Raw genomic sequence first — 23,855 nt, forward strand, 5'->3', positions numbered from 1 at the left:
GAGGAATACAATCCTCAGATAACAGCCTTAATAAATCACCATTATTTTAATTTTCATGGTTTGTTGCCTCTTAATTTTATCAGTCTGAGGGCTGATAAAATTTTTAGCGTATGAAGTTATCAGCAAGTCATTTCTTGTTGCAATCACAGATTAGGAACTTGATTCTGAAAGTTGCTGATCTCGTGCAACTTGTGCTGAAATTCAGGAACTCCAGGGATCTGCCAAAAGAGCTATTAAAGTTATCTGGGCTCTAGCTGGCTTGATACACTTCTCTTATCAACAGAACCTGAATTCTTTACTAACCTCAGGATATCTCTGCTAGCTACGAAAGAACCAGACAACCACAACAGACAGACAGATCAAAAGTTTTCTTCCCAGTTTTTAAAGAAATTCCTTATAAAACCTGACACTGTTTCCTAGGCCAGGTTGAGGTAAGTCCAAGTGGTCTTGGGAAAAGGAGAATATAGAGAATATACAAGCAATTTTTTTATCTTGCTGCTCCCTTGGCACTAAACAATGGCCAGTCATGATTGTGGTGGCAGGAATATGATCTAGAGGGGCCACTTGTGAGCTGCTGAGGAAGGCACACACCCATCACAAGAGTTTTCCCCACTGGGATGGGAGAGAACTGGGGGGACCAAGCACATCAGTGACCTGTTTTTGGTATCTTCAGGCCAGTTACAAAAGAGAATATCCCTTGAGGATCCTGGCAAAGCACAAAGCGATTGGAGGGAAGACTGTGTGCCAAAGCTTTCACTTGCAGAACATCTGAAGGAAACACAGTGCCCATGTTTGTGTTTTGAATGTTCTCCTGTGAAAACTGCCACATAAAATGATATTTTTATTTTATTTAAAAGCAAATTCTACTTGTATCAGATTTGCACATAAATAAAGCTCTGAAAATAAAAAGTATTTGAAAAGGAAATGATGTCAATTCACACAACTATTTTTCTTTATGAGTTGGCAATATTACTGTACTACACCAGGTCCAGCTAAAGACAAAATCACTATCTTTTAATTTGGGGTTTTTTTTTTACAAGCACAACACAGATTCCCTACAGCAACCAGCACTGCTGCAGGTATTGCATGTTTATCAAATGTGCACAAAGTTGGCAAATTACTCAGAGGGAGATTTTGTGCAGCTGTTGTTATGATACTGTGGAGTTGCTGGGAGTACTCTACTGAGCAATGGTGATATCATAATTGGCTTCCACAAAAGCACATTAACGCAGACTGCCAGATAAAAGTGGGTCAGCTTCCACTCACCAATCAGTTTAGAATGAAAGGCCAAACTAGGCTGAAGAGAAAAATCTGTGTGGAAGCCATTAGGTACCAGGATAAATGTTTTTTATTTCATGTGGGAAGAGCTCATCTCTTTTAAATCCTTGAATATAAATGCTGAACTGCTCCTTCATCTGAGTCTACAGTCACCCTTTGTTGGATGCAAATAACTAACACAGACCAAACCCCACTAAGTGAAAAAGACAACATGGCAACACACAGACTCCCATTGCACTCAGGAGAATTTACATACATTACTGTTGCCAAAAAAATTCCACATAATGGACTGGGAAACAAGGTTTTAAACAGTCTGAATAGCCTCCTCTCCGTGATGCTGGTGCTCTCTTACCAAAACGATTATAAGTTAAGGAGGGCGACAGAGATTTGCAAAGGAAGATCATTTTGTGGCAACAGAACTGTATTCACAACCTTGCACACTCACAAAGCAGAATTTCAAATTCTCCACTTCACATTCAAAGCTTTCTTTACCTCTCCTTTACTTTAAACTCTGTCCTTTTCTCTTGTCCTTCACTCTCCTCCTCAGTCTTTGTCCTCCGTTTGCGCTCCTTGACTCCTGCTCACACCTCACGTTCCCTGGGGCTGCTCAGGTTCCTCTGTGCACCAAACAGCAGGTCCCCCAATCTTGTTTAAGTCAAAAGAAAGAATCCCAATGACTTCAGCAAGCTTTCAGCTAATTCTGACCCAGACTTCTCTTCATCTTTGCATCAGGATGTGAAAATTCCCTTTTTGTACTGAGCACTCCCGATACCACTAAACAGAGTGCTGCAGGATGAGGAGACATCTGCTAAAGAACCACTGTATCTGCATACCATGAACTCCCCCAGGGTAGTGGCATGTTATTAATTTGGGCTTGTTCTACTTACTGTGCAGAGCTGTGAGCAGCACCAGCAAACAGACAACACCCATTTGTCATCTGAGAGGTTAGTCTTGCTTCACTCCGAAAAGATTTCTGGGTGCACCCATCTTTAGGCACAGTTTATCCTCAAATAAGCACATTCTTCTCCCACTGCTCCTATTGTCTAGACAGACTACTAGGACATTCTCTCTAGAGCAAGGGTGAGATGGATTGAGACTCCCTTGAGAGCCCTTCACAGACTTTAATCGACCTGATTGTTTGGCAATTTTTCCTGATGTCCAACGTAAATTTCTTTTTTGCTCAATTTCATCCCATCACTTCCAATTACGTCTGACTGAACTGCTCAGAACAACTCTTCTCCCCTCTGTCTCCTGACAACGAGGATGCAGCACACACACCTCTTATTAGCACATCTTTACCTCAGAATTTATTGGCAATTCTGACTGCAGAGTTGACGTTTTATACCCGCTTCTTAAAGAGGTCAGAGATATTTTATCTCCCATGAAAGAAAACGTAAGCCTGTGAATGTGTGTAGACATTACAGGGCCTTCCCCCTTTCTTCCACAACTGAGACATGTGGTAATTAGAGTAAGAAAGCCTGAACACAGCTAAGTTACCTTATGCAAAGTGACAGATTCAGTGACAACACGGGTTTGGAAAGTCTCTCTTCCCCTCTGTTCTTACAGTAACGTTCAAAATATTTGGGAAGACAAAGACAAAAGGAGGAAGTTGAAACAGCTTTCAAAAAGACAGTACTGATGGAAAAAGAAAAGCTGTATTTCCCTGTACTACTTACTGAATGATGTTGTAGCAGAAACAGTAACTTTTCCCCCAGTTCCTCAAATAACATTTCAAAGTCATAAAACAATGAATTGCTCCCACACAGCTAAAACTGCAGCTCGAGACATCTGATGACAATAAACTATTGCATGTAATATTCAAGTTTAGTATTTCTAGGAAGAACAGGACATAGGAAGAAAAGAGCACCTGGAAAATTGTTATACATGTGAATTGGATCCAAACACCTAAGTAACAATGGGCTCATTTCACAGGTACACTGAACTACATGATCAGTAGAGCCAGAAGAAGGAAGTCTGGTCTCTGACAGTAAAAAATGAACTCCTGTAGCCTCAGCAGTCCATTCCTGACTGTAGTGTTGGTGACCCATTCAGACTGTGCCTGCATGGACAGATGTCCCACAGCCTGACTCATCCTGGGAGCCCTCTGAGCTGCCAGGAGATGAGGCAATGCCAGCCTAAGAACTGACAGGGTAACATGTGGACCCACTGACCTTCCCCACTCTGTCCACAGCAGAATGTGTCACACTCCTTGGAAGGGGCACTGGGACCCACACCTGGATGAGAGCAGTGGCACAGAGTCAATTCTGCTGTGTTTCCAGAGGAGGAGAATTCCTCCAGGAGTGGGGAACTCTATCCATGGAGTCAGCTGTGCTTTGCCTTTGCACTGCTCTCATAATTTCCAAAATCCTCTCCTGTGCATTTTAAGACCACATATTGATACCACTCCAGAGTTTTTTCCCCTGAATTTCTCCTACGTAACGTGGATCTAAAGTGAACATATTTTCCTATCTGCCCAGAACAGTTATGCAACAAGAGAAATGACACAAAATCAATGAGCTTTATGCCCATATCCCGGACTGCCTCCAGTCATAATTGCATGTGTGTTTTCCCAGTCTATTTTTGCTCAGAGGAGAGATATATTGAGTTAACAGAATGTTAGCTTCCCATTATTACATGTAATTCCAAATAACAACATCAACAAAATGAATTAAATCGAGAATTCAAAGCAAAGCAAACTATATGTATTTGGAGAAGGCCAATCTGTCAGGTACATTGTAGCTCCTCATCACTAATGAAGCCCAAACCACATTCTATTTGGGGAACAGAATGTTGAAACAGCCTAGGTGGTTCTCTTGACCACCTGAAATCAATGCAGAACACCTGAATCAGAATTTCCTGCCTGACAGTCACTCTCATAAATGCTGTAATATGGTTTTGAGCAAAGGCCACAGAGCCATTTGATCCATAAGCTGGCAGGGACGATGTGGTGAAGGACATTGCCACAGTGAAGGTGTTAAGCTCAGCCTAACTACAACTGCTTACTTTCAGTCAGGGGGACAGTGCCCTACCTGGCCAAGCTGTTCACAAGCTGTTTGATACTCAGCTCGCTGACAGAGGTCTTTCACACGCTGGTATTTGGGTAGAAAGTTTTCTTCTTGGGCATCTACCTTCTCATTCTCCCTCTTATGCAGCAGTTTACTGGGGAAAAAGAATAATATTTATTTTTCCTTTAATATTAATTCCAAGATAGAAATGCAGTTCGTTGAAAAGACTCAGAGGAGTATGTTATTTTCCAAGTCCAGAGCAACACTGGTAGCCAAAACTTCATAGTCCAGCAGAAACAAGCACTCGGCCTCTCTGATAAACACACAGGTTACTCATGTCATGCTCTCAGGAGGCGTACAAAAACACACAAAATCAACACTGTGTTCCATGTCTGACTGGCAGGCAGTGCCAACAGTCAATATAAGGAGACCACATCCTCCTCATCCTACAGGGCTGCACTCTGCAAACCCCTCGTGCCCCCACTGATGTATTGAGGCAGGGGCGCAGGTGAACTCGCAGAGGAGGGTTGTTCATACTCCCATGATACAAGCAGGAGGGTGGGGAGGGCAGCAGCTGACAGCAAAATGGGATGCCTTTCCATCTCCCAATGCAAGCAAACTCCCTTCCCCCCACCCCAAGAGCACATTTATACAGGCTGTAGGCAAAGGCCATACATCCCCTCCAATCAGTGCCATCAGGCAAGGCTGCAGCCATGTCCCTGCTGGCACAGCTAAATGGCTTTAGACTGTGGCAGAGTGCTGCTTTGGCTTTAGCTACTCAGTGTCCTTCTATTTAAAAAACTGGGCTTTGTGATTAACACCTTCCTTACCCTCTTTCCACAAGGAACGAGTCCCTCCACACCTTCATCTTTTTCTTTAAGTGGAACCTAGGAGGAAACGAGGAGAGGAAGAAGCAACTCCCACAAACCCAGTAACCAAGCTGTGCCCCAGTGTTCTCTCCCATCCCCAGTTCCAGTGAGAAACAAGTCATGTCACTGCACAAGGGACATCCAGCTCTGGGAAGCAGGCACACATGCCTCTCCAGTGCAAACCATGAGCAAACACAGGACAGATTTTTCCCACAGGGACAAAAATCCACAACAGGTTCAGAGAGTACAATTTCTTCAACATAAGCATATTTAAGGCACAGTGGATTAACTGAATCGTCCTCCATCACAAAGGATCACAAATTAAATCCGGATTTCACGACTCAAGTTTGGGTTCTTAACCTTCACACTACCCACCAAGTAGCCTATTCTAAAGCAGCTGCTCCTTTCCCCTTCTCCCTCCACTCAACTACTTGTAAAGCAAATAAATCTCCTTCCCTTTCTCTGCTGATCTTCTCTAGCAAGCATCCAGTCTAATCCTCTTCCTCAGCCTTTTTCCAATGAAACTACTGATGGAAAGTCTTAAATAATAACTGCAGTTTTGAGTTCTAGCCTGTCTTTATATTACAGTCTGATATGCAACCAACCCTTTCAATTCAATTATTCTACAATTCATCCAAAGTGAAATTTGTAGCTTTGCTACAAATGATGCCACAGAGACAATGAAAATCTATAACTCACATAGGTAAAGATTTCACATGTAGCCCTCTCTTCTACACAGACTATATTTAGTATATGGAGATGTATATAGAGATGCCATATATGCCATACATCTACTACATGAAAATGAAAATATGCCAAAATGAAAATAACTGAAGTGGGTCAACTAGTCTCCAGACTTCCCAGTGAATGATGTAATCCTATAGGTGGTAATTTTATTATATTTTCCTTTAAATTTGGTGCATGCTGCTGAACACTTGTTCAGCCTGTTGCACAAACACATACATGTTTCCACACACACCTCCAGTCCTTACCTATTTACTGGTCTCTCTGAATCCAGCAGCTTTAGGATGGATTTACCATCCATGTCAGAGGGAATATCCAACCCAGCAATATCCAGAATCGTAGGTGCGAGATCAATATTCAGCACGATGTGAGGATTCCTGTAAAGAACATAAAGGAGAATCCAGTTTAAAGTCCATGTAATGATACCAAGGCAACTCCAGCTCTGCTCAAACAAAGGAAGGATGGGACCAGATGGGCTGCTATACATGGCAGTGCAGAACACGAGCTCAAAAAATTCAGGACAGAAGGAAGCTGCTAAATTCACACTAATTAATGAGACACTATTTAAAAATTACTACATTTTTGAGTGAGTGAGCAAACAGGCACTGACAAGAGCACGGATGATGAATTAAATTGATGTACCTAATTTGATTTTAATTACTAATAATTATGATGTAGTATATTTGGTATTAGAAATGAGAGCTTAGTAATGACTTGCTACAGTGACTGCCATTAAAATTTTGTTGGTATCAAAAGGGAGTCATGACAATTACTCTGCAGGAAAAACATAAGGTTCACACAAAACACGCATGATTGATGTTCCACCATTTAGAGAAAAAAATCAGGCTGAGAGGGAAGATCAATTTATTTTCTGAAATACTCTCCCCTCCAAGCTATTTTATCCTGTTCTTCCTATTCTTTCATCTTCAGAAGTCTCTGAAAAATGAAATTCAGTGGGAAGATTTCACAGCTATTATGGGTGTCTGGGTGTAAAGATCCTTGAACTAGAGCAGACATAACGTGGCTGGTCTCTGGCACTACATGTTGCAGAAACACCAGCTCAGTCCACTTGGGCCATAACAGCATTCCCTCTCCAGGAAGGCCAAGAACTGCAGCCAAAGGGAAAGAGAGCCTGTTCTTAGAAGGCTGTTTCAGCTCACTTGAAATTCTAGGGCTGCTGCAGATAAAACTCCTTCAGTGCTGAGGTCACGTGTTTAATTCCAACTGAGGAATCCCTCCCTGCTTTTTAGGGAAGCAATGTTGCTTTTTTTTCATATGCATAACTGCTGAAAACAAACCAGGGACACTGCAATATCTACAGAATTTAACATTTTTGTGCCTACAGAGAATGTGAAGCAATGAATTTAACCAGTATACAGAATGAGATTTTTTTTTTAATAATTATTTGTTATTGTTTTACACACTAGATCCATCTGCAGCAAAAAAAAGAATTTTGTGTGGAAGACTGTGTGTTAATTATGCTAAAACATGCACACTGATATAAAGACAAGGCAGTAAATTATGGCACTGTCCAAAATCATTACTTAAGTGCAAATATTTGCTATTTGAAATAATTGCTTAGAAAGTGTATTTACATAATTTCTTAGCTGATCAAAGCTACCATTTTAATTAACAGGCACACTCTGCACACTGCATCCAACAGTCCTAGTCATGTAGTCTCAAAGAATAAACCAAAAAGAACCTTCTGTGCATGATAACATATGAACTATTCCTTATAAGCTGAAACAAGTGACTCTGATGTTCAGCAATAATTATCTACTGTGGCGGTGAACATGACACAACATATTTTTTTAACTTGGAAACTACATAGTTACATGCATAATTTTGTATAATTTGTATAATCCTTCCATAAAAGAATGGACATATTTCAAAAGAGGAGTGGCTTGTGCTGCACACCCATGCAAGCAAAAAAAAAGGAATGGCCTTGACTTTGTTGCACCAGCACGTGCTGTCAGCTCTGCTTTGGGAGCAGGCATATTTTTCTGCCAAAGATGAGCTGGAATTCAGTCAGGATGGGCAGAACTTCGTGCCTCCACTCTTCAGGTCCCTGCACATGCACACCCACAGCAGCCAAGAACTTACAAGGACCCGGCCTCGACGTTGGGACCTCGGACGTAGAAGGGAACCCTGATATCGAACTCGTAGGGCATGGACTTCCCTTTCACCAGCCCAAACTGCCCAATATGATAACCATGGTCTGCTGTGTATATCAGGTACGTGTTGTCCAGTTCTCCTGTTTCAACCAACGTGTTGTAAATCTGGGGAAAAAAACAAAAAAAAAAAGGCAAAACAAAACATGAAATTCGTATCCATGTGGAATACCGGCTATCATTTTCTGCCTGTGAGTAACAAATAAATTACAACAGCCCAGGTTGGCACTGAGTTAGCACAATGAACCACTTCTCTGAATAACCCATAATCACATCTTAATTTTACTGGCTGAATATGGTGGCTACTGCAAGGCACACTTGTGTTTTCTCTTTTAAGGTAGAACACATTAGCGTGCCACTCTCAAGTGTTTGGGTTCAGCATTTTGCATAAGAGCTGGCAAGATAGTGCTAAATACACACAGTAACAGAGATAAGAGTTTCAAGGTGCCATTTCTGAAATTTTCTCTCGACCTTTATCTTTTTCCTGCAGAAAACAATTTCAATAAAATGACAGCATTTGAAATCTCACACGTGTTTAAGCAACACTCAGTGATCTTGCCTTTGGATAAATGAGTCCCCATTATGCAGAATATTTGCACAATACCTTCCAGATAAATAACATCCAGTCATACTCTCTCAATATGGAGAATTAAGATGAGATTTAACTCTGTGGTTGCTCCTATAGATTTACAGGAGCATCTTTATGTGAAATGTATCCTCTTGAGCACCAAAGATCAATTTTTATGTGATGCTTTGCCTTGCAAAGGCAGGAAGGTGGTGAGGTACCACCAAGGCAGTGCCTCACACACACCCAGAACCCATCAGCACAGAAGAAAACAAACTCTGATGTTCTTGGTTTGGGGGTTTATTTTTGCTTCTTTTCCGGGTTGTTTCGTTTGCGTTTTTTTGTTTGTTTGTGTGTGGTTGTGGTGGTTTTGTTGTTCTGTGTGAGGTACTTGGTTGTTTTTTCTTTTTAGTTTTGAAAGACTATCAGACACATATAATTCAGTGGAAAAGGTCAGGCTAACTTGGTAACTAGAACTAAAAAACAACCTAACTGATTTTGCCTGCAGTTAATCACCCAGAGTGAAACCATTTTACTGAATATAAAATCCAAACACTGTAGTAAAATCACCAATCTCCCTAATGCTGGTAATCTGAACAGGTTCATTAACATGAGACAGAGATCATACTTGCCTGAACCAGTAATTATAAGACATCAGTAACAAATTTATGCAATGCCACCCATATAATCTCATCTTTGCTTTACAGCATTCCACTTATTTTATATTCTACCATTTTTGAATAAGGATGCCAAGAGATAAGCAGTAAATTGCAACTCCTTTAAATCTGCCTTTTAAATCTGGAAAACCACTCTTAGGTCTTAGTGAATTCAGACATTTCTGTTGAAGACACTCAGTCTGCATTAAGAGATCTCATTGTTACCTAATGCAGACTTAATTAAATTTTTTAATGTACCAACTTATATATTTATTTATTTATTTCCAACATTTAACATCCTGGGCTGAGTTTACCATGAGATCATTCCATCATTACAGAGTTAGGACTTCTGTAACATCACTTTTTGCTCCTGTTGTTTTCTTCTCTCAGAAATTCAGTGTTACAGGATCAGAACAAGCACACATTTAGGTATTTACTTCCAACAGATTGTAGGATGATTTTCCTCTATCAGAAGGCACATTTTTAGGACATATGATATATTTTTTTTAAGGAGATCCCTTTCTCTTCCCCTCACTCAGCAGTAGCTCTGTGGCAACAAATCAGCTCACATCAACCACCTCATGGTACCTGTCTTTAGGAGATGAGGATCCTGATACATGGAATAAAGAACCAAAATTAGAAAACTGATGCAGTCCTCCTCCTCCTTTCTCCCTTACCTTCATCTACAGGACAAGGTAGAGCTGAACTCAAGAAACAAGCACCTGTTTAGAAAAAAAAAACCAAAAAAGGGCACTGGTGATCTTACCATCTCCATGGAGTCATCCACAGACATGAGTGTCTGCAGGCGCTTTCTCTGCAGCATGTTAGTGAACTCCATGTGTATGGGCTTCATGGGACCAGTGTACCTCATGATCCAGTGCTTGTCTGGGTTTGGGGCATAGTTATAACTGGGAGTGCTAAGGAACAGAGAGAAAAACAGAATGCTTTAGCCAAGTAGAAAAAAAAAAGCCATAGTAATGAATATTAGTAATTTCTATTTGATCAACACCATAGGACTTAATCTCTGAGGTGCACAAGAAAATAATAGATTTACTTTGGAAGTGTCTTATACTTTCATGTTATGAAACATGGGAAAATGAAAACAACTCTGGGGGGAATAAAATCTACAAAAAGAGTAAATACACCTTGTTTTTGCAGTGACTTCAGACTAATATGGATACATCTCAAAGCCAAGAGACCAGCCTCAGAAGTTTGAAGGCCACAGGTATGATCAGGATGAAGAGTGTACTACAGAGCTCCTCCTCAGGTAACTGCTTTGCTTTCACTCTGTCCACATCAGCACCAAGTACTATGGCTTGGGCAAGCTGTTTAAAGACAACTATAGAACTTGCTGAAAAGGTTCTACTGTGTTCTTTAACAGTTTTTTGGAATTTAGCATGACTGGTTACTTGAGTATTTTCACACTCATGCACCAGAGAGGCACAGGCACTCTGCCTACTGGTATCCAACTGCATGGGAGCACCAGAAGTGGATGCACACGGATGTTAAAGACCTGCCAAGAAAAGCAGGGGTGAAGGGAAACAGGGTTGTATTTTGAAGACACATTACAGCCACCAAATCCTTGGTGATCATCAGAAACTTCAATTAAAGTCCCTGCAAAATCACAAGAACTGGGTTCAATGTCCCCCTGAAATATCACTGCCCCTCCATGTTCTCATGGTCCTGAGACACCATTAAAGTGATAAGGAAAAACATAACTGATTGTCCATAGTTTCACACTGTTGGGAGTCCCAGCTATTGCTTTTCTCTGCACAATTATATGGCTCTAGGTCAGCTGAACCTAAATAAGGGTTTATTACCATGATGTCGACTCTCTGCATCATCAACTCCCTAAGAAGTTATATTATAGCTTACATTTGCAAGAAATATTATTTTTACCTGCTATGTCTATCCCTTTAAAGTTTGCTATTACTTAAGGTTGAAAAACACCTTTTACAATTTCTTCACCCCCTGGCTCAAACACATCACCTGCAGAGCCTAAAATATTAAAGATTACTTTTCCTAAATAATTTGGTTAGGCTTCCTTCTTTCATTCAGAGCAAATAAACTCATTCTATGCAAATGCACAAGCCCAGAGGGTGACACAGTAACACAGGAAAGAACAGCAGATACTCCATCACTTTCCTCTTAGCAACAACAGAATTTCCTGATACATTCAGCTCCTATTTGGCAAAATTCTACCCTTGATTTTGTGCATGCAACAGAGCAGCAGGGTAAGTTATGAAGATAAACAATAAGTTGAAACTTATCAAAATGCTGTGTTTCTAATATATCTTTGAATGTGACAGGTAGTCTTGAGAGATTTAATATAAATATGAAGCTAATAATCTGACAGTGAAATGCTTTATGCTGAAAGCCTCTGTTAGATGCTATCTGAAAAATGTGCATACATGGCAAGTGGAGGCTTCTTCATACAGGGAGGAAAGGGCTGGTGTTTATTGTTTCTGCAATGTTAATAGTCTCTTGAATTTCAGAATGTTATTGTGGCCGAAATAATGACATTGCTTCTTTGAAAATGCTGACAGTTATGGAAACTGTTGCTATGTGATGCCCAGAATGAATCAAAAATGCTTTGCAAATTCCTTTTCAGCTTACTTCGTGATTTCCTGCCTGATTTGAAACCTCCCACTACATAATCCAACCAAAGCCTGTGATTTTCTTTGATTACTACAAATGTAACCCTCTTATACTTAACAGATTTGTCTGTCTTACGGGGAAAATACCCAGATGTAACATTCCTAGAAGTTGGTTAAGATGACTCCTTCAAATGCACCCAGAAGATAAGTCCCAGTCAGATGGCATCTGACCTCGAAAAAGATGGGTGGGGAAATGTTGCAGTAACATTTCTGATCACTGCTGAGCTGCCCAGCTGTTGTGTTCTCTGCAGCTCACAGCACAAGCAGGAATAAAGGAAAACCAGCCCTGCAGCCCAGGGGTTTGCTCTGGGAATTATTTTCAAACACGACGATCTTGTTTAGAAGATGATGACTGGCAGTTTGTTTGTGTGAGATGTACATAAAATTCATATCCAAGAGAAAAATATAGTTCCTTAATCTACCAAGGTAATTTGGTTTTTTTACAAACAAATTTTTTTTCCATGAAGCAACACTTTCTACGTAATTGTTATCATTGTAAGAAAAGTCACCTAAAGTTAAAAAGGAAATAAAATTGTGTAATTACTTTATAATCAGGAGGATAAGCCTAGTTTGTGTGAACAATAAGACTTAAACCAGCAGCAAAACAAAAACAGATGTAGTCTGTATTTCTCACTGCTGGCCCTCCTCAAATCCTTCCACTGTTTTTCATTCAGCTAGCAAGTAAATTAGTACAGACTGTTGCATGATGATTATCATCTCCCAGATCCAAATGCCTTCTAAAGGAACCTAGTAATATAAGCCATGAGAAGTTGCTCACTGGTCATTTCTGTAATTTGCATTTCAAAGAACATCAATGAGCACAATATGGCAAACAAACATGAAATACTTCACTGCTGCAGATCTATGCCACAGATTCTCTTTGGGCACAGTAGAAAATAATGAAATATGTAATTCTAAGTTATGCAATAACCAGACAATAGAACAAAGGAAGCTTTTTCCCCTCAGATTTTATTTTAAATTAAGCAAAAAAGCTCAAATGGATTTCACTGGACTCTGGACTAGGCTAGAGCAGCTTTGGCCACCAACTGATTATTATTTCCATCAGTTCCCAGTTCCTTCACAAATCCAAAATAAGACAGAATTCCCCTTAAAAAGGGGGGGCAGCAGCACTTAGGGAGAAAGTTACAAATGTTGAACACCAATGAAGGCATGAAGCCAGGAATTAGAAAACTACTGCAATGTTTTCAGTCATGTCAAGAGGAGATTTGGGAGAACCACTCATTTTATCTGCAGGCAAGGAGACACCTGCAATGCAGCATTCCAGAGCTGTCCCTGTGCTAGAAACCAGAGCCATCTCAACGTGGAGCTTGTGAACATGTTGGTAACTCAGGAACCAGGTGAGAGTGCCTTTGGGATCCATTCCAGACCCTGCCCAGGGTCATGGACAGACAGACCTGCTCGTTCACAAACAGCCTGTCTGATCTGGGGCTGCAGTTGCTTTCTTTCCATACATGAAACAGGAGTAGTAAGTATTGCATAATACCTGATTTCTGCTAATACCCGTAAAATAATATGGTTTATACATAAGAATAGGGACATAGGAGTTTCTTCCCCTGAAGAGTTTACAGCCCAAGAACCAGATTTTGATCTCCCTGCTCAAAATAAAAACAGTGCCTTAATTCCCAAAGAGGCTGTAACAACATCCAATTAATTCTGTAGCCATTCTCAAAATACTTGCACCGGTCTGAAGAGACACAAACAAACAAAAAAGTCTGGAAACTCCTCTTATATATTTGTGACAAGGTTATGCCAAGAGTATTACAAAGAAAAACATTGTTACCCAGGATTTCCATACTCCAGAACCTGAAAATCAAAGGGTTTTGTGTTTGTTTTTTTCCTTACATGTGTTGTGAGGCATTAGGAAAGAGGTGTGAGTACTGAGGGGCTGAATCTTCAGGGCCATGAGGAGCAGCGTGGCTTATAACCATCAGCACGGGCCTGTGAGGATACATCTTCTTGGAGAGTCTGAAGAAGGTAATACTGTCATTGGTAATCAGATCAGTTAGATAATCCTGCAAGCAGAAGTAAAAGTGTAATGAGACACTTGAAAAGGAATTTCAAACTGGGGGGGGGGGTGAGATGGGAAGGGGAGGTCTGAGGTATCATGAGAAACAGGGGGAAAAAGGAGCTACTTCACTCAGAAAGACAAGAGGAAGGAGTAAAAAAAAAATAAATAAAACCAAATCCTTCTTTCTTCACTGCCTAGAAATATAAAAAGCAACAGCTTCTAGCTTTTCCTCAGAAATGAATGGCATTAAAGAAGATCAAATGGTACTCTTTCTTCCCAAGGTGGGTAATTACATTATGAAGATCACAATACTAAATACAATGACCAGGTATTAATAAAAAAAATAAAAAGAAAATCAGAGTCAGTATCTTCAAGGTGTGTAGTCCAACCATGCATCATAAAAGTGCTTTGAAAATATAAATGGCTTGATGTTCTTTTTTTTTAACCTCTCTCTGAACCAGAAGTCAGTAAAAGATGGTGGGTTAATTGGACCAAAAATTTCATTGAGTATTACAGTGACAATCTGATAGAGATATAACTATATATTGTTGAGAATTTAGAAAACTTCCTTTAGAAGAGCTGGACTATCTATTTTCTGAGAAGTATCATTATTATTTTTCTGATATCTGCAGAAGCTACAGGGATTGAAGACAGCATTTTTAATGACAAGTCACGTTCTCCTGCTTCACAGGAGAAATATAAATGCTACAAATATAAATACCCCTCAAACACGAGTAGGATATGAAACTTCACCTTTAAAAAGCCAGACCAAAGCAAAACTGACTTCTGAACATGCTTTCAATACTGGAGACAATACTCAGAGCTGAGAGGGAACAATGAAGTGCTCTCAACAAGTGCTGTTCATCTTAAATGTGCCTCTTCTTTATCCTGGTCACTCTAAGTGTGTACCTCATCTTTGATTTAGCCATTTGGAGAGCACAGTTTTCCAACTTCATTTTGAAGATGAAGGTTTCCATGTGGTCAAAGTGAAAATCACTGCAAACCCACTGTTGAACAGGTCGAAAGACCAAACAGAAACGTTTCAATTTGCTGATTTCTTACAGTTTTTTTTTTTAAAGCTCCTTTGAAAAGCTCCTTTAGAGGATGTAGCCATACAAAATTAAAATTCATGTAAAAATAGATGACAGAAACTGAAAAAGAAAAATCAAAGTAGAATATATCCTGTAAGAAAATCTAAAAGAATTTTATTTTCAGGGCATAAGTGCTTAGCAGTCACTTTGGAGAGCCCAATAATCAGTAATGTTTTTTTCTAGTTTTCCACTGGCACATAATTAACTATATTAAGTAGATAGGACTAAATTATAATCTGATTATATTGTTCACTGCAGGAAAATTAAGTTTGCAGTAAAAATATGACAGGAAAGAAAGACAAACAGTTTTGTTTCAACTTCTGTTTGTTCATTTGAACTCCAGTGTTAACATCAACCAGTTCTGTTGCTCTGCACACTATCATCTGTTTATTACTGTAGCTATTATGCATGAATATGAAGATTATAAAAACATCTCTATTTTTATCAGCCTTTTTTTTTTTTACTAAATTTGGTAAGAAAAACTACAACAAAGGAAGACCTAAACATTTTCAAGTGTTGCATACACAAAACAGAGCTGAGGATACTGGAACATAAAGCTTCCTGGTGACTCCTTGGTACAATGGATGGAGATGGAGAACAGTGCCTATGGAATCACTTGCCTCACACCATTGCACATAAGATAAATTCCCACTATAACATTTTTGGTACACAGCTGCAAAGATTAGCTCTCTCTCATTCTTCATAGGCCAGAAGGAAAAAAAAAGATAAATAATTCTGTACAGCAGTTGCCCCTTCCCCTCAGCAGCTGGGGTTGGAAAAGGAAACCCTAGAAGGCTGTGAAATTTCATCTTTCAACACAAAGTACATTCAATTAAAAAAGGCAAATAGGGCAGAGGAAAGGGGGGAAATCACAGACAGGAAATCACAGATATCAACCATTTAAAGGAAATACTGACTGGGAACACAATGCTAATGAAACACAAACACGGAGCCAGGATTTGTGCCCCACAAGAGAAAGCAAACCAAATCTCTGTTAAACAAATACACATTACAAATCTCTTCAGAGTGAGTCTACTTCCTGTGTTATACCCTAAAACTAGAGCAGTTTATGGATAGATTTATTTACCTTCATACTTCAGAGTCACTTCAGCCCATTTTAGGGCTCCACTAAAGCTGGTTCCTTTGGGGAGGAACACTTTTGGCTGAAATAAATGTACTCCTGACTGCAAACAGGTGGTAGATGAGATAAGAAATGATACTGCACTTGACAATGACCATCAAGCCTTTCTCTAAGTTTGGTCAGGGTATACCATCCTTGAGAGGATATTAGGAAACATATGTATGGAAATATAAACATAACAGTTCAATTCTCCACTCATTCAGAATTATCCTAAGTTGTAGCAAGATCCCAGGAATTCTCCATCGCAGTGTGGCTGTGAAACAAGTTCCTTAAACTAAAAAAATGGGTCTAGCTGGAGGGAACTGGATTCTTATCTTATTAATGCTTGTGTAACTCCACTGAAGACAGAACAGATGAAAATCCGAGTCACACAACAATTAAAGTACAAAGCACAGAGATAGTTATGATGTAGCATTTAAATCCATTTTCACATCTTCAGCTCATAATACCTAATATGGTCTCAGGATATTTTGTTTGTTCCCATTGCTGCTAATGGTGTTTTCAGTATCATGACCCTCCCAGAATGGAAGATAACATAACATCCAAACACCACTGCTGTTGGGGGTTGTAGATAATGTTACAGGTACCAGCTTTCAAGCACAAAAAGAATTCTCTGGTTAGACAGAAACCATAAAGTGCAGCTTTCTTGTGGTCATGTCCAAATGTGAATAGAAATAAATCAGTAGGACCTACCCTGGAGTAGTCATATCCATGCTTCTCCTTCACTCCATTTCTACAGAGTGTGTAGTTGTAAAATCGAGAGTTTTTAAGTAATCCAACCCATTCTTTCCAACCAGGAGGCACATAGGAGCCATTGTATTCATTTAGGTACTTTCCAAAGAAAGCTAGGGGTAGAGAAAGCAGAAGTGTAGTAAGAAGGCATAAAAGAAACACTCCAGAGACACCACATTTAACCAGATTCTTTCCTTTCTTCTTAGAACAACTTTATTCTCTCCATGACAATAGATTTAAGGTAAGAGATAAGTTCTCCTTCGGGTTTTTTTATTTATATCTCCATAATGCAGATCTTTTGATTTACAACCTGACTGTGCACAAGAGAAACTGGACCACAATTACCACTGTACTTTCTTTAGTGCCTGATACATTTGGAGTGAGATGAACAAAACAGAGAATTCTTAAAATAGTGTCAGTTACCACATTATCTCATCCTACTCTGACCCCTCTGATTTAGCTCCATTTCTCATTTTGGTGACACTCACTCCAGCCATCTCCACCTCTGGAACTGGGAGAAGCAGGGAAGTCACTGACAGGAGGTTTGCTGGGGAGAAATGATGACAAATGAGGACCATAAATATGATGGGATTTTAAACTTGCTGCACAGAAGAAATGAAGCCTGTCTGGCAGAACAAGCAGAAAGAATTGATCCAACTCTGAACCAGATGGATTCTTACAGCACACAGGGTTGGTGTCTGAGCCATTCTCCCAGAAGAGCTTTGCTCTGTAAGCCACAAGTGTACAGACACAAATTATTTTCCAGAAAAGGGTAAAGAAGAGTTAAAAGCATCAGATTACTATGGAAAGAACACAAGCTCTCCAAAGAACGTGATGCTTTCACAGTCTTCAGAAAAAAATCAGTAATTTATAGGAACATATCTTTCAGCATTAGTTTGTTATTATGATATTATGTAATAAGTAGACAATTACAGGATAAATTATACTGGAAGACTCCATTCACCTACATAGTTTTTTTAAAGCTTAAAGGCAAAATTCTGCTCTTGGGTCTTCAGACTGCACCACAAGGCAGCACTGAAGTTTCTCAGATCTCAATTTTTGAATGGTCTGGCAATACAAGTTGGAATTATCACAGTGATCTTTACACTTGTTCCACTTGTCATTACAAACATTTTTAATCCAGAGGCACACACTGTCTGCAGCATCTCACACTGGCCACCTCTCAGTGAACTATCTGTGCTTCCATAAGGACAACACAAAGCTAAGATTCCACTCTCTGACTGAGATTAAACCTCACCACATAATCTATGAGATTTTAGCATACAATTCACAGTTCCCAGGTACTTAAATAGTATTTTTTAAGCTTGCAGCCTACAGTATCTGACACTGTACCTTCTTGTATGTATATAAATACAAGGAGCAATACTGTGCATAGAGCAGAACAGATTTTCAGCCAGTGAAAAAAGGGCCCCTGCCTCACTGAAGTAAACAGATTTATGTCTAGTTGTACCAGGCTGAATATCTGTCCAGAGACAGACTGAGAAACAGTGATATAAAACAGTATGTGAGAGAGCTCTGCATCATTACCTGATAGTGGGGGTTTTTGTAAAAAAAAGTGAGAAATATGATATTAGCAACATTGTAATATAGGGGAATGAAATTAAATAAATTTACAGGTAGTAAGTACACTGTACACTGAACGTCCATAAGATCCAAAGAGTGCCTAGGCAGAATGCAAAATCTATTTTAAATCACCCTTCTCAACAAATTTTAATGTATTCAATTAACGTGTAAGGTGAGGCACGAGAAAGTGAACGTTTCAGATTGTTTGAAGTGTTTTAAAGTGATGAAAGTGCTGACAAAATTAAGATCTGTATCACAGTAGATGAGGAGGGCACATCTATCGGTAAATAATCAATAAATTCTTTGAAATTACATTGTGCTTTAAAAATATTTTGCAGATGAGTCACTTACAAAAGGGTTCTCCAACCAAGCAACCTAATCGAGCAGCAATGAACACAACAAGATCTACTCCACTCCAGATGAAAACTATCACATTACTCAGGGGCTGCATTCACACAATATATACACTTTTTGCTGAAGATTTTGCTTTATGAACAGCTTCTAATTTTTAAAGAACGACAGGTAACTCACAGAGCTTATGGGTAAAAAACCAACACAGATGATGCACATTTCTTTTCTTGTCTAGTGACACGGAACCCAGGACTGAAACACTGCCCACTCAGAGCAGGGGTGCACAAGGCAGCCCAAAGCCACCTGTGCCCCATCCAACACATGACAACCAAACTGAGACAGATTTGCCCTCTCTGCTCACAAGAACCAATCCACTCTCCAAAAAAACACGGGAGCTCTGGCTGAGCTGGCTGAAGCCCTCAGGAAACAGGCATTCTGTAAAGAATTCCTTCCCTGTTGTTCTGCACAGGCATTAAAGGAAAGCCTGGTGGAAGTTCCTCCCCCCACCTTTTCCACACACCCTCCCCACTGTACACCCAGCATGTCTTTATATCCTTGCATGGATGTCACAGCACTTTAAATAATTTCCTCTGCTATTTCCAATCTTTCATTTCAAATCTTTTTCTTCTCTCCCTCCTCCTCTGTTATTAAAAAATTTTTAAATGCCATTCCTCTGCAGTACAAAATATTGGGTTACAACAAAGCTCTCTTGATGCTGAGCCAAGATTTTCATTTTGCATTATAACGTTCTCTGTAACACAATTTTTCCCCCTCATCAGATTAGCTGACCAGAGACAGCTGCTCTCTGGAGTACAAATGCCTTTGGTACATCCAGTTTCAAACTGCTCCAAGATTTCATTAGCAAACATTCACAGAGGCTGCTGTTTGATATGCTCAGCTGTGTTCCTATAGCCAGCTGATGGTTAAAAAACATGCAGCTATTTTGAATAAACCCATTAAGAACAGATTTACTTTAAATGCCATGCAACACGGTTTTTCCTACGACTACAAAAAACAGGATACACACAAATGGAGTCCTTTGTACACTGTTACCACTTCCTCAAGGGTTCATAACCCTCTGAGATCCTTTTTCTCAGGGTCCTGCCCTTCAATGATAAGCACCTACAAAAAACTCTTTGGTACGAAGTGGAATTTTTACAAGAGGTTTTCTTTTTTAAACTGTTCCTGCACGGAAAAAAGTGGAACACAAAAGAATTTTCCCCATGCTTTCAATTAATACAAAGGTCTGCTCTGAATGTAACACAACCACAGAAATATCAAGACCATAAAAAGCAGATCTAGCAGACTGTCAAATGGAGTGTAAAAGCACAAAGGGGACACCAAGGCATCATTTATGGAAATGTTCAAGCTGGTTGTACTGTCTGTCATATCATCTACTAAACTACAGGTTTGGGGTTTTTTTTAAACACTAATTCACTTCCTAATACCTACCTAAAAATACTTAACACAGCTAAAATGCCTCTAACAAAGGATACTCACAAAGCTCTCCATTAAACTGAAAACCAAGATCATTTGCCATGCATCAGTAAAATGAAGTTCATCCCTCTTTATTCCCTACAGACTGTCCAGCACTGGGAGATGGATATAACAGACCATTTTCAGTTCTCAAACTAGAAACAGGAATGCAGTGGAAGTCAGAGATTCACCAGTGCAAAACTGCCAGATCAGACTCAGACACAGAACTTCAGTCTTTCGTTGTTTCCTTGATGTGGCAGCTCTGATTCTGACCACAGCTAGTCCTCCACAGATAATCTGTGTGACAGTATTTACATTCAGAGCATTTACGTTCTTTTTAAATAAAGTAAGAAGGAAATAAAAAAAAAAAGGAATGTGTGAGAGGAGTACTGGCACCCACTTCCTGACAGCAACACGTTACCTTTGGTGGGAGGCAGAGAATGACACAGCTCTTGTTCTAGTAAAGCCAAGGCAAGGAAGGTATGTACTAGAAAAACAAACTCCACAGAGCAAGGTTAGCCTGGTTTCTGGGAGATCCAGTCACCCTCTCACCTGTGAGATCATTGAGAAGACAAAGCCAAGCCCTTTTGTGGTGGTGTGTTCTTGGAGGACAAGAAAAAAGCAGCACAGACTGAAACAAGTGAGAGTCAGCCTGGATGAAAAGAAAAACTTCTTCACAGGGAGGAGTCAAAGAGTGAAAGGGGTCCTCAGAAACACTGTGCAACTCCAATCCTTGGTGTTTTCCAGGCTAGACTGGGTAAAGCCCTCGTGGCCTGGGGCAGGCTTTGAGCAGGTGATAGAAATGAGACTTTTCCAACCTGAATTAGCCTGTGACCCTATGATGGACTAGATGACTTACAAGGCCCACCTTCAGTTGAATATACACAGTTCCAGGATTTTAGTATTTAGGAATGTATTTGTGAACATTCATGCTCTCATAACAAATCCTGAAGATGAAAAAAAGTAAAATTTGGCTTTTTGTTACTCCTGGACAGTAAGCTCAGTATTTTTACCACACATTCCTCCTTCCCAGACTCATCTCTTCATACCCTTCACGCTGCATCCACCTATCAGCTCCCCATGAAATTGCACTTCCCACCACGACTGTGAAGTTAAACTCATTTTAAGCTATTAACCCACCATATTTAAACATGAATGCTGTGCATTAAGTACTTTAAAAATATATTTAGAGCACTGCTTTTCTGACCTATTTCAACAGCAGACTTTCCAGGTTTTGAGTATTAACCTTAAGCTACTGACACAGATTCGTTCACCCCTCTAAAACCTTTTTTTTCTGTATCTGACACCAGTTTTTCCCAGCTCAAAGTTGAGCAACTAGCTACATTTGAGCAATCCCTTAGTTTTGCACTTGGGAAAGGTGAAGGAGAGGGGCATTTCTGAGCTTATTTCTGCTGTATATCTATACACTTTCAGTACTTTCTGTCCTCTGACAGACAATCAGAGGAAAGCAGATGAGAAAGTACTCTCAGATTGCTTAGTATGCATGGAACAAGCAGTAAGCTCAAAGGTCAACTCTGTTTTGCATTCACATCATGGCCAGATACACTCTTAAACTGACAATGTACAATGGAATAAACCCAGAGAAATTAATGTATTTACAGCAGAAATATGGGGGTTCTGAGAGAAAATTCTATAACTTCGTATTAAATTTGGTTCCACGGGAAAGATTAGACATCAGTTCTTAGTAAATATCAAAGTCATTGACTAGATTTTCCAAAAATCAATAACTCCTAACTCCTAACTAAGTCCCCTGAACAAAACCATCCCAGCTGGCACCTTTTGTGACAAAGGAAATACGACACTCCTGCAAGGATCAGAAGAAACAGCATTAGTATTATTACCTCAGTAATTGCAGTAATCTAATTAATGGGTTGCATAAAACATGCAGTGATTTTCCTAAATATGAGAGTATTTTTAAGACTACCTTTTGTTCTCAGATCCCTTCAGTTCCATCAGTTTCAGGATGCTAAGGAAGACTGGGTTCCAAGTACTTTTCATTATTTCTCATCTTTTGTATGCCTGCAGTAGTTCTTGAAATGATGATTTCACTGAAGTATTTCACCAGGTAGACTAAAAGGAGTACAGGTGTATTTCCATACACACATTTTAGTCTACTGCACACTGACAGCCAATTTTTCTCTAACCCATAATACACTGATAGTACAAAATTTTCTTAAAGATCACATGCTCCATCCATCATCACAGGGACATAAAAGGAGTAGAACTAAAGGCAAGAGCCTTTACATGCACAGCTCTTCTCTGTAACTGGAGTAAAAAATACCACTCAATTCATGAAACACAACAGTTGCAAAACCCACGTTGTACAGTGACTTGTAAGCACTGCAGTCAGAGCTGCCTACAGGTTGTGATGCCAGGACTGGTCTGATATCCAGCAGGACAAAGGCAATGCACAGTAATCTTTGTGACACCTTTGTTCCTCTTCCTGAGTTTGTATTGCACATTGCTCAGCTGTGGCCAGGGATCAGTGCCAACATCTATTTAATGAATCGGGGGAATTGGCTGCAGGGGAGCAGATGAAGCCAAATAAAACAAAAGTACTCAACCCAAATATCTTGAAATGGTCAAGAAGGAATCAAACTGAAGAATGCTGACAGTGAGCCAAGTCTTGCTTGTCCTTCTCAGGTAAGAAAATTCCCAGTGGAACTGGGGCCAAAGCCCCCTTTCACTGATGCCAATGGCACAGCTCACAGAAGTTTAAACACAACCAGAACTGTAAGGCAGAAATATTTTTCTGAACATCCCTCTCACACATCCTTTGAAAGTTAAAGGAAAAAAAAAATCTAGAAATGGCAATTTTGACATCACCAATCTTTATTACAATTCAGTATCACCAGAGCATCACTTCCTACAGGAGGAGATGGGCAGAGGTGGGTGACAGCACGACTTCACAGCACAGCTCACTGGCACTGCTCAGTCTGCTCAGATGCCTTGGAAGCCAGTCCTGACCACTCAGATCTTCCACAAAACATTTCTCAATGTCAAAATCACAGCAGTAAGACATTTCAAAAAATATTTACCATCGGTGTCACTCGCCCCTTCTATGTACCACGGTCACAGAAGAATCTTAACATTTAGACTTGTCCTCCTCTTATCACATGGAACATTTCATCTCCTCCTCCTCCACACATAAAACCCAAAAACCTCCCCAACAGTGGACTGTCAGACGTTTTTTAATAACAAATAGTTAAGCAAAAGTTTATGCAGCTTAACACTGAATCTTTACTAAAATACCAAAGTCTGCACTATGTTATTTGGGCCACCCCCAAAAGAATTTCATTTAGACCCATTCTGTCCATAGGATTTGAAGAAAACCCAATTGCCAAGTTTTGAGGATACTGAGATATGCTGTGCAAGAAGAATTATTTGCTGTTATTTTAACAAAGCAAATAACCAGCAAATAACATCTAATGGATATAAATTTGACAGACCTTGCTAAGGCAATATCTCGTCTCAGTCTACAACTT

At 39.8% G+C, this 23,855-nt stretch overlaps 1 protein-coding gene across 11 annotated transcripts in view; it reads right to left on the reverse strand.

The window, feature by feature from the left end:
- Positions 1-23,855, reverse strand: part of SULF2 (sulfatase 2) — a 117,024-nt gene that overhangs the window by 22,584 nt on the left and 70,585 nt on the right. For all 11 annotated transcript variants that reach the window (XM_051802757.1, XM_051802749.1, XM_051802758.1 and 8 more), the window contains 7 exons: positions 16,900-17,051; positions 13,809-13,978; positions 10,055-10,205; positions 8,000-8,175; positions 6,145-6,273; positions 5,114-5,170; positions 4,308-4,437 (listed from right to left, as the gene is read on the reverse strand). In XM_051802757.1, the coding sequence (XP_051658717.1) occupies positions 4,308-4,437; positions 5,114-5,170; positions 6,145-6,273; positions 8,000-8,175; positions 10,055-10,205; positions 13,809-13,978; positions 16,900-17,051 (965 nt within the window). The remainder of the gene's footprint in view (positions 1-4,307; positions 4,438-5,113; positions 5,171-6,144; positions 6,274-7,999; positions 8,176-10,054; positions 10,206-13,808; positions 13,979-16,899; positions 17,052-23,855) is intronic.

The sequence above is a fragment of the Manacus candei genome, unplaced genomic scaffold, assembly GCF_025592945.1.
Source record: "Manacus candei isolate 608988 ecotype Guabito, Panama unplaced genomic scaffold, ASM2559294v1 h1tg000057l, whole genome shotgun sequence".
Lineage (NCBI taxonomy): Eukaryota > Metazoa > Chordata > Aves > Passeriformes > Pipridae > Manacus > Manacus candei.